The sequence below is a fragment of the Marmota monax genome, unplaced genomic scaffold, assembly GCF_021218885.2.
Source record: "Marmota monax isolate L192 unplaced genomic scaffold, Marmota_monax_Labrador192_F-V1.1 WCK01_AAM20220418_F8-fsc00023, whole genome shotgun sequence".
NCBI classification, from domain to species: domain Eukaryota; kingdom Metazoa; phylum Chordata; class Mammalia; order Rodentia; family Sciuridae; genus Marmota; species Marmota monax.
The window spans coordinates 846,216-858,617 of NW_026692907.1; the positions used below are offsets into that span (position 1 = coordinate 846,216).

Here is a 12,402-nt window from a genome sequence, read left to right on the forward strand (position 1 = left end):
ACTGTATTTTTATTTTCACTTGCCCATGTGCAGAGTTTTCATGCAAATGCAGTTAACAGGTATTAATATTATATAATAATAGCCTAAGTGGTTGCATATGTTATTCAAATTCTTTACCCACTAGCTTCTACATAATTTTTAAAATGTAGTCCTTAACAAAATATAGATATCCAGAAAAATGAATTAGGTAATCAAATGAAGTTACAGAACTCAATTTAGGAAACTTTTTTTCTCTAATCAGTAAATTTATTTATTTATTTAGAAATGGAATTTTGCCATGTTGACCAGGCTGGTCTCAAAGTAGCCTCCTTTCTCAGCCTCCCCAGGAGCTGGGACTGCAGGCATATATCATCATTCCCACCAAAACTTTGTAAACTCTTAAAAATCAGATATAATATTATGATTTCCACTATATTAAGCAACACTGAAAGCCCATACAACATTGTTTAAAATGTGAATTGATTTACATGTATACTAAGATTGGCACAGAGGAGTGAGCTCAGTAGATCACATATTTTCATCTAAACAAAGCTAATTGTACTGTATTTAGTATCTAGAGGAATAAACAATTATTGGCTTCTCTGTAAAAACTGGATCCCTATAGAAGCTAATTTACTGGATATTTATATTTGGAGATTCAAAATAACTGATGGTGATAGGGGTGGGGGTGAGGCATTGCTGGGTATTGAACCCAGGGGTACTCTATCACTGAGCTACATTGCTAGCCCTTTTTATTTTATTTTATTTTATTTTTAAAGAGAGAGTGAGAGAGAGGGGGAGAGAGAGAGAGAATTTTTTTTAATATTTATTTTTTAGTATTTGGCGGACACAACATTTTTGTATGTGGTGCTGAGGATCGAACCCGGGGCCGCACGCATGCCAGGTGAGCACGCTTCCGCTTGAGCCACATCCCCAGCCCGCCCTTTTTATTTTTTAATTTGAGACAGGGTTTCACTAAGTTTCCCAGGCTGCCTTGAATTTGTGATCCTATGTCAGTCTCCAACTTGCTGGGATTATAGATGTGCACCACTGTGCCTGGAGAAATATCTTGTTAAAACTAACAGTCCATTAAAAAAAAAATAAGCAAATAACTGGATGGAAACATAGAAATTTTAACAGTTTTTGGAAAAATAATCATTAATAGTTTTTTTACTTTTCAATAATTTTCAAAATTACCACAATGAACTACCTTAATAATGCATTAAAGCAGTTAAATTGTTTATATGTAGTATAATTCTATTTCCATAAAAAGTATGTGTGCTTTATATTTAGTATTTTAATGCCTAAAAGATATAAATGAAACTATTAAGGTTAGATATATATTGGAGGACAGGAACAAATACAGAAGCAGAACTTTACTTCTCACTTAATGGCTTTTTGTCTTATTCGACATTTAAAAGCATGTAGTAATTTTAAACAAACTTTTAAATATGCTTAATAATGCTTCTTGAGACTTCATAACTAGATCATTGAGTATATTACTTTTTTTATTTTCCTTATACCAAAAACAAGTAGACAATATGTATTTTTTTCTGCTTTCTCATAAGCACACTATTTTTATTAATTTTATGAGACCTGGTATTCTAACAAAAGCATTTTTTTTTTACCAAGCTCAAGCAATACACATTACTTTCTTTTCTTCTACTTGTATATGTGTCCTCATGGCTTTGTTTTGTCCACAGTGGTTTTAAAAGATTAATTAAATTTTTATCAACTCAATTGCATTTTCATTTGCATTTATTTCTAATTATACAGTATTTGTATGTGTGGATTATTTGATCCTTATCTTTAAAAAATTACCCTGGCCCAAGCTGTACTGTTCATATATACATAAGTTGAAATACCTTCCCAATTAAAGTAAATATGCCTTAACTCATAGTAGCAAAAATCCTTGATGCTTACTCAAAAAGTTATTTAACTTTACTTTTTTGGCAGGGGACTGGGGACTGAACCCAGGAGTGCTCTACTTTTAGCTACATTCCCATCCCTTTTTATGTATTTTGAGACATGGTCTCACTAAGTTGTTTAGGGCCTTGCTAAATTGCTGAGGCTGACCTCCAACTTGTAATCCTCCTGCCTCTGTCTCCCAAGTAGCTGGAATTACAGGCCTGTGCCACCATGCCTGGCTATGACTTTACTTCTGAAAGCATCAAATTAAATGGTAGCCACCACCTAATAAACCATGCATAGATATATTTTTGTACTAAAAATACAAAAGAAAATAATTATAAAAGTTAACATTCTACTAAATGCTCAATTTTGAAGACTATGGAAAGGTAACTAGTCACAAGAGAACTCTAGTTTTTAATACCCAAAAGGACAGTAAAATATACAGCAAAACTTGGAAAATCCAGGCATGTTTAATTTCCAAGTTTAACACATCTGTGTTTACAAATTCAGAATTCTGTAAACGTAAACCATTTAGCATGTTTTAAAAATATAACTGTCGCTCAGTATTTAATGAAGTTTAGTTTCCCTTGAACTCTTACCTGTAATGTTGCTGTTGAGGAGGAAGTGCCCATGTGATGGTCAGAGCATGAATTTTTCTGATGGGAACAACTAAACAAAATATTTTCCAGAAGAACAGATATTAAGTGTTTCTCCATAATTTTTACAAGATTGTAAGAACTTTTTAAAAAGTTAATTTTTAATTATATTTCACCCTCCAATAAACAGAAGGTTAAATGAAATGCAATTATTATTATTATTTTCAGCTGCCAATTTTCCAATTTGAATAATGTAATTTTTGGCGGGGAGGGTATGAGGGATTGAACCTAGGGATGCTCAACCCCTAAGCCATATCCCCAGGCCTTTTTACTTTTTATTTTGAGACAAGGTCTTGCTAAATTGCTGAGGCTGGCTTTGAATTTGAGATCCTTCTGCCTTATTCTTCTGAGCTGCTGGGATTACAGGTGTACAGCACCACTCCTAGCCAAAAAAATGCAATTTTTATAAATATCTTTTCTATTTAGTTTCTTTTATCTTCTCTATTTACTTGGTAGTAACAAAACCAGGGATGAAAGACCAGTGAAAATAAGAAATGCTGCTAAGGATGAATCTCTTCTTTCAGGAAAGGATACAAAATTAGGAGTTAGGAGATCCATGGCAAAAATCCAGTCCTACCATCTTGCTGTGTGTGCTTATGTGACTTTGAGAAAAATCACTTGCATTTAAAATCTTTTTGAATCTGTTTCTCATGGTAAAATGAACACCCAGTGTACTGGGTACACTGGGGTGGGTGGTGGTAGAATAAAAGCCCAATAGAAAACAATAAACAATAGAAAATGAGTTGTCTCTGGAAGAAGAGGCTTAAAAGAACAGAGCCAGTGGCAGAAGGGGTGTACAGAAACAGTCACTGATCAGAGGAAGAAAAAAGGAGAGAGACTAGCAATGGGGTGAAAGAGAATACCTAAGGCAATCAGGAGAAAGAGAAAAAAAATCTGCCACAATAAAAGTAGCAAAGAGAAATGGTGAACTAAAAATGCTTCTGTAATATTCAGTATGGGTAAATTTAGTAAATTTTACAGCATAATCACATGACTCATTAAGAGGTTATTACAGAATGATATTAAATTTTAAAAAAGCAGGAGTCGGTCAATCAATAAATCAATAAATGGGCCAAGGACCTGAACAGATACTTCTCAGAAGAGGATATACAATCAATCAATAAATATACAAAAAAAAAATGCTCATCATCTCTAGCAATCAGAGAAATGCAAATTAAAACTACTCTAAGATACCATCTCACTCCAATAAGAATGGCAGCCATTATGAAGACAAACAACAAGTGCTGGCGAGGATGCTGGGGAAAAAGGTACACTCATACACTGTTGCTAGGACTGCAAATTGGTGCAGCCAATTTGGAAAGCAGTAGGGAGATTATTTGGAAAGCTGGGAATGGAACCACCATTTGACCCACCTATTCCTCTTCTCGGACTATAACCAAAGGACCTAAAAACAACATACTACAGGGACACAGCCACGTCAATGTTTATAGCAGCACAATTCACAATAGCTAAACTGTGGAGCCAACCTAGATGCCCTTCAATGGATGAATGGATAAAAAAAATGTGGCATTTACACACAACAGAATATTACTCAGCACCAAAAAATAATAAGATCATGGCATTTGCAGGGAAATGGATGGCATTAAAGCAGATTATGCTAAGTGAAGTTAGCCAATCTCAAAAAAACTAATGCCAAATGTCTTCTCTGATATAAAGGGGATGACTCAAAAAGGGGAAGAGAGAAAGAGCATGGGAAGAAGATTACCTCTATATAGGGAAGAGGGGTGGGAGGGAAAGGGAGGGAGAAAGGGAATTGCATGGATGGTAGAAGGAAACCCTCATTGTTATACAAAATACATGTATGAAGATGTGAATTTGGTGTCAACATATCCTGTATACAGAGATATAATAAATTGTGGTATAAAGGTATATTAAGAATTGTAATGCAAAAAAAATAATAAGAGAGCTCATGTAAAAAAATAAAAATTTTTAAAAAGTAGGAGTCAGAAGTGTATGCATTAATAACATCATTATTATTATTATTATTATTTTAATTTTAGTACCAGCACTTAACCACTGAGCCACATCCTCAGCCCCTGACTTGCTTAGGACCTTGCTAACTTGCTGAGGCTAGCTCTGAACTCTTAATCCTCCTGCCTCAGCCTCCCAAGCCACTGGCATTAGAGGCATGTGCCACCACACCCGGCTAATAACCTTATTTTTTATGTTAAGAAAATATAATGGGGGGCTGGAGCTGGGGCTCAGTGGTAGCGCACTTGCCTGGCATGTATGAGGCACTGGATTTGATTCTCAACACCTCATATAAATAGAGAAATAAAGGTCTATTAACAACTTAAAAAAAAAAATTTTTAAAAAAGAAAATATACTTGGGGCTGGGGGTACAGTTCAGTGGTACAGCATTTGCCTCATACGCATGAGGCCCTGGGTTCAATCGTCAGCACCACATAAAAATAAATAAATAAATAAACAAATAAAAATAAAGATATTGTGTCCATATACAACTAAAAAATTTTTTAAAAAAGAAAATAAACCTATAAAAAAATCATGTAAATTTGCCAAATATGATTTATCTCATTGATCTAAGGGTAGTTCACCCTGAGTTCCTCAATCTGACATTTTAAAGATTTTCTTCACTTAACAAATATTTGTTTTATATTAGAGTTAAAATAATTTCCAAAGTGTTTTCTCTCTTATATTTTTCCTTCTGTAAAGGCAAACGAGAGCAGAATGTAGATAAAATGAATTAAGAAGGAAACAAAAAAGCCAAAGAACAAAGAGAATAGGGTAAATCAGGGAAAAGCCATGAAACAGACTCAAGTAGCAACAGGGCACTATCTGTCACTAATTGGATATCCCCTGTCCATATACTCCCTTTCCAACACAATTGTATTTCCTGCTGTGTTCTCATTTTCAAAGAAAATTGGCAGTCTTAATTTTTAGAGAATGTGCTAAAGTTATTTCAAACAGTTTTAAATCTTAGAGTCACAAACCTCTATAAAGTTTGTTAAATGCTGGTGTGTCAAATGGATCCGTTAAATGCCCAAAGTTTGGTTTGGGTAACCCACTGAAAACAAAACAAATAAATTAAAATTTAAATGGCAAAAGTTTTTATAAGCAGTATCATTAGGGATATCTAATTGAATAATAATTATAATATATTCTACATTTTTGCTGACTGGCAGGCATTCTAGGCATAAACCAACAGTTGGCAATAAAGCCATTAATTCCTCAACTACACACTCTATTCTTAACCTCAGCTTCAATAACTAACATGCCTTTACAACTTACAAGATAGCAAATAATGAACTGAAGGGAGCCTACTCTCAGTTTTCATTACCTCTATAAGCCCCATTCAATTTTAGTTCTCCCTATAAAAAAGTCATTCCAGAAAGAACATTTACACTAGAGATAATAATTTTCTTTTTAGTACTGGGGACTGAACCCAGAGGTGCTCTACCACTGAGCTACACCCCAGCCCTTTTTTATTTTGAAACAGAGTCTTGCTAAGATGCCGAGGCTGGCCTCAAACTCAAAATCTTCTGGCCTCAGGCTCCAGAGTCACCGGAATTACAGGCAAGATGATACTTTTCTTATTCAATAAATATATATGGAATGATTATTAGGTATAAAGCACTATATTAGGAACTGTGGTGTTTTAAAAACTCAGCCTCTTCTTCTAGGGGCTTCCAACCTGATTGAGGATAACTACACATTTCTTATAAAAATATGGCCAATACAAATTAGTATCACCTCAAAAACTCTTATTCTATATCATTAAGGAACCAAAGTTATTAATAATAGGAGAATTTTAAAAATGCTCATTAGGGACTGATAGAACCTAATGAATCCCTCAGAATCAGTATCTGTGATTTTATTAGTGAAAGATTTTTTTTAATGAAAGACATTCCCATTTGTTATGGGACATTTCTATATCTCATATTCATTTCTTATCAGAAAAATAAAAAAATTAAATTAAATACCCCCCAAATTTGGCATGGCTTTAAATTATCTTCCCAGACATAAAAAGCACTGGTAATTTTCAATGGAAATTTATACAATACCAAAATAATAACCAATCAGTTGTTATTACATTTTTTTTTCCATAAATTTAAAATGACTATGTATTGGGATGATGAACTGGAAAAGCCACTAGCTTACTCACCTGATATTAAAAAAAAAAAAAGCAACAATAAAGTATCTTTCACTTATTTGTATTATTTTGATGAATCTAAGGTGGACAAAAATGTTAAGGAGCATCCTGAACTGATACATTATGTAATTTCTAATAAAAACCATTTTGGTTTAACAATCTGAAATAAGCTTTCTAGGTAATATGGAAAATCAGTCATCATCTACAGGTTTTTCTTTTACGGGGAAAAGCATACCACATTCCAAACAACTGACATTTAAAAAACAAGCTTTCAGAATACACAATTTGTTAGAGGCAGAAGACATATTATGGTTCTCACCATAGTACTTTCTTTCATTATTATGGTTTCAAACACCAAACACAGTAACAGAAAAGCTCTGAATAAATGTAAAAGAGGCATAATTTCTTCAGAATTATTGTTTACTATAAATTTATAAGCCTGTAGATTTCGACTATGGAAATGGGTTCTCCAACTTAAGTTTTCCCACTCAAAAGCTGTGTAATCTTGGCCAAAGTTATTAAAATTAAGTCTTAATTATGACATGTTTAAAAAAACAAAAGAAAAAAGCCTTTGTGGCTCATATAAAAAGATATGGTCTCTTAAATTCTAAAGTATATAACTTATAAAAAATAAGTAACTTACTTGTTTGGTATCTGGGAGAAGATTTCAGTCACCCAGTTTTCCAAAGTATCCAGTGTTTCTTGAACGGAAGAAAGGGACACATAATATTGTTATTCAATGTAGAAACAGAATTAGACTTTTCACAGATCTTTAGCTTCAAAACAAAGAGATATTTTAATTTGAGAATTACTTGCCAGTTCTTAATCAGTAATAAGTAACAGGAAAAGTAACAGCAGATAAAAAAAAAAAAACCTTAAGACACACATTTTATTAGACTTCATTTCTCACTGGTAAACTTAGAAAAGGCACTCAAGTTCAAAAAAAGTGAGAGAGAGTTTTTGTTTATCATTAGGCTAGTGTGAAGGACCAAGAGAGAAGAAATATATCAACCATCCTCTTACACCCATTCCAAAACTTATACCCATTCCAAAACTGCTAGCTTCTAGGAAGGTCTCCCCAGACCTAACTTACTTCACTTGTATATACTACATTATACTTACTGAGGTTTTACCCTATAAGTCTCTTTTTTTATTTTAATTTTTTTTAGATGTATGGACCTTTATTTTATTCATTTATTTATATGTGGTGCTGAGAATCGAACCCAGTGCCTCACACTAGGCAAGCGCTCTACCACTGAGCCACAGCATCAGCTCCCCTATAAGTTTTTTTGTTTCATTTATGTATGATTTCCATCTTGTTTTGATTGCTTTCTTACATTTCCTAAGAAATTTTTTGAAATTTTTAATAAGACACAAGATCTAAATGAAAAAGGAGATGTTTTAGCTTTATCAAGTGACCATCAGCGGAGTCACGTGAATTTCACTAATTCTCAATTTTAAAAAGCCCAATTTAGAGCATGTGCTTAGCATGCAATAGGCCCTGAATTCAATCCTAGCACTCCCTCCCTCAAAAGATGCAAGATGCGAATATAACTAATCAAAATTTGAATTTATTCTATACTATTTATTCAGAAGTTTAACTTTCAAGTAGCATAATAAATGTATAAGCTGCAAAATCTATGGAATCCAGATTGTATAAATGGTTTTCATTAAAACTATGGCTTATTTAAAAATTTTGCAATAAACATTTATAGTTCTTATTGGTTATCACAAAGGAAGAAAGTGCAAAAGAAACAATACACACTTGAAGAAAACTTCATGTATATGAAACAAGTTGCAACTATTAAAAATTATAAATTAATTTATACAACAAACTTGGAATTATCTGCATTAACAAATGTAAAAAGAATCAAGAAGCACATCTAAAATTTGAACAAAAGAATCTATCATACCATAACCAAAACTTTGTTAAATCAAAATAATGGACTATTTTGATCATAAATGCAAAATTTTTTTATATGTAACCCAAGTTAGCTTTGACCTTAATGTTGACAATATAGAGGGCAAAATTTAATAAAAAGGAGACTCACTTAAGGTTAAAGAATTAGCTTTTCCAGAGGAAATCTGCTAAATGTAAGATTATGTTAAAAGGAAGCAACTGACTTTGAAAAACAGCCTAAAGAGGTGAAAATGTAAAGAAAACAAAAGAAAGCTTCCATAATTCTCTTAATGAGAAAAAGTTAACGAGTTACTGAAGATAATAATACAAGATAGAAAGGAGTAGGAGTATTCATCAATCTTTTATAATTAAGATACTTCTATCATTGTCACTATAATTGATTTCAATCATGCCAATTTAAAGGACCTTATGTGAAGATGGACAGACAACTTGCCCTGTAAGAGTTTATAATCAGGGGCTGGGATTGTAGCTCAGTGGTAAAGCGCTTGCCTAGCACATGTGAGGCTCTGGGTTCGATCCTCGGTACCACATAAAAATAACATTTTTATAATAATAACATTGTATACAACCTCCAACTAAAATAAATTTTTTAAAAAAGAGTTTATAATCAACAGAAATTAAATGTAAAACCACAGAAACAGAACATCTGAACTTGGCTTAAAAAGCCAATTCATAAAGCCAGGTGTGGTGGTGTCTGCCTGTAGTCTCAGCTGAGAAGCTGAGGCAAGAGGATCACTTGAACCTAGGAGTTCAAGGCTAGCCTGAGAAACAGCAAGATCTTCATCACAAGAAAAAAAAAAAAAAAGCTTAATTCTTGATCTATCAGTGTTATCAGTATACTCACAGACAACATAGACTAGCCTGTAGATACATCCATTTCTACAAGAGAAAAACATCTGCACTGGTCTGTGGTGTAGCTCAGCGATTTGATCCCCAGCACCATATGGGAGGTAAACATACCGCGAAGTATATTAAGTGCTAGAGTAAACTGTATGTAATTATGATTTTATTTTACTTTTTTTTTAGTTATTGATAGACCTTTATTTATTTATACGTGGTGCTGAGAATCAAACCCAGAGACTCACATATGCCAGGCAAGTGCACTACCGCTGAGCCCCAGCCCCAGCCCTAGCCCTGCAATTATGATCCAATGCTGCATCTTTACATTTGTTTACATTTCTCTCCATAGTGAATAATGACATGTATGGTCTATAAGTTTTTGCATAAGTTTTGATAAATCTTAACTTTTATTTTTATTTTTTAATATTTATTTTTTAGTTGTAGTTGGACACAATACATCCACTTCATTTGTTTATTTTTATGTGGGGCTAAGGATCAAGCCCAGGGCCTTGTGCTAGGCGAGCACTCTATCACTGAGCCACAACCCCAGCCCAAATCTTAACTTTTAATTTTCCCTCCAATACCAGTGATTAAACTCAGGATCACTTTACTACTGAAGCTACCCTAGTTTCTTTAAATTTTGAAATAAGGTCTTACTTAGCTGCAAAGACTGATCTTAAACTTGCGGTCCTCCTGCCTCAGCCTCTGGAGTAGCTGGGACTACAAACATTCACCATCGTTCCCAGCTATATTTTAACATTTTATAATAAATGTCTATATTTCCTGGCAACAAATAATAAACTAGACCATTATCTATCTATATTTTATGCATTCATCACATACCAAATAAAATTTTTCAAAATTTTTAGACTGTATGTTTCTCTACAAGTTTTTTCAAACTGTTGTGGATCTTAAAAAAAAAAAAGTCAGATAAGTGGACTCAATGCAGTTTCCATACTGTTGTTCAAGGATTAACTGTACTTCAGAATAACTCTAAAGATAATATTACCTTTGGATTGAACCACTAATGTCATGTAATGAGCAGAGTAGTAATGCATCCAGAATTCTCTCAATCTAGCATGTGTATCAATATTATTCTTTTTTGGTTCATGCTTGAGAGTCTCAGCATTTCCTGTAAAAAGTTGGAAAAAAATTATAAAAGTAACTAAAATCACTTTTTTGTTAAAAGTCTTCTACACCAACAATGCATGTTCTGCCACTTTACTTGACCTATGAAGAAATGCAAGCAACAAGAATATTGAATAGTGTATAATAATAAACAAAAATTCTTAAGGAACAATTCTGAAGTATATTTTAATACACAAGGAATTCACCTCTGGTTAGGAATACCTCAACAGCAGGCAAGAAATAAATAAGCTTCCTTGCTTAATAGTCTAATACTCTATTCAGTTTACCCTCTGAATTAGTTTATTAATATTCTGCCTAATTCTTAAAAATAAAGCAAATAAAGCCAGAATATTCAGGGAAGTACAATATATTTGAAATATACTTTATTTATTATTGCTTTGTTTTAAGTATATTCTAGATGAACTCATCCCAGTTTCTACTCTATTGGTTAAAAGGATTAATATTAGGCTATAAATGAATTCTACCACCAATAAAAAGCCATTATGAAAAATAGATAAACAGCTTACCAGTTAAAATAAAATTAGATCATAATTCATACTTAATGACCTTCTGTTGAAAAGTTATCTAGCCACCCAAAAAAGCAAAAGGAACTTAGCTACCCTAGCTTTATAATTTTAATTTATCACCTTTTCTTTTCTTTTCTTTTTTTTAAAGAGAGAGTGAGAGAGAGAGAGAGAGAGAGATAATTCCATTATTTATTTTTTAGTTATCGGCGGACACAACATCTTTGTTTGTATGTGGTGCTGAGGATCGAACCCGGGCCGCACGCATGCCAGGCAAGCGCGCTACCGCTTGAGCCACATCCCCAGCCCAACCTTTTCTTATTCTCAATCTTTCTTACCTAGAAAATATGAAATATTATTATTTAGTATCTTACCCCAAAAAAACTTGCCCATAGGATGTCCAGGTCTAGCAAGGCTCCCAAACAACATTTCTTTCCTGTTTGCATCAGATGGTCTTGCAAGTTGATATTCTGTCATTTTAAAGAAATACTTTTAATAAAATTAAATTCTAGTATCTGTTCTAATTTTTTTGAAATTCAAGCTTACAGAACTTAAAACAAGTAAGTAACAAAAATTAATTTTTATAAATCACTTAAGACTGAAGTTGAGAACTTAATGACTTAGGCCTAGCTTTATCACTTAATCTGTCACTTTGGGTAAATCAATCACCTTTCTAGAGTTTTCTCCTATTTTTCAAATGAAATAAGGCAGTTATGATCTAAAGGTTTCAGCTCTAGGTTACTATGTCCAAGAATTTACTGAACAAAGTACTAATAAAATATTAAACCAGCAGGGCATGGTTTAATTACATGCCTGTAATCCCAGTGGCTTGGGAAGCTGAGGAAGGAGGATCACAAGTTAAAGGCCAGCCTTAGCAAGTTAACAAGACCCTGTCTCAAAATAAAAAAGGGCTGAAGGTGTATGCTCAGTGGTAGTGTGTCCCTGGGTTTAATCCCCAGTATCAAAATTCAATTCAATTAGATTCAATTAAATTTAATTCATGTTAATACCTAATCCCCAAGAATGAGATTACTGCCCTTATGAAAGAGATAATCCCAAAGAGCTTCCTCATCTCCTCTGCCATGTAAAGACACAGGGCAAAGATGACTGCCTATGAACCAGGAATTGGGCCTTCACTAAATATTCAAAACTGCCAGGGCTTTGATCTTGAACTTCTCAGTTACCAGAACTGTGAGAAATAAATTTCTGTTGTTTATATGCCACCCAGCCTGTGATATTCTGTTAAAGCATCTAAAACAGGCTAGGAGAGCTAGAATTCCAGTTCTGTTACTAACTAAACTGTTCACCCTT

At 33.4% G+C, this 12,402-nt stretch overlaps 1 protein-coding gene across 2 annotated transcripts in view; it reads right to left on the reverse strand.

Moving 5' to 3' along the window:
* Nrdc (nardilysin convertase) overlaps window positions 1-12,402 on the reverse strand; it is an 87,989-nt gene that overhangs the window by 29,760 nt on the left and 45,827 nt on the right. For both annotated transcript variants that reach the window (XM_046450937.2, XM_046450938.2), the window contains 5 exons: window positions 11,466-11,561; window positions 10,449-10,571; window positions 7,322-7,379; window positions 5,519-5,592; window positions 2,490-2,559 (listed from right to left, as the gene is read on the reverse strand). In XM_046450937.2, coding sequence (XP_046306893.1) covers window positions 2,490-2,559; window positions 5,519-5,592; window positions 7,322-7,379; window positions 10,449-10,571; window positions 11,466-11,561 — 421 coding nt within the window. The remainder of the gene's footprint in view (window positions 1-2,489; window positions 2,560-5,518; window positions 5,593-7,321; window positions 7,380-10,448; window positions 10,572-11,465; window positions 11,562-12,402) is intronic.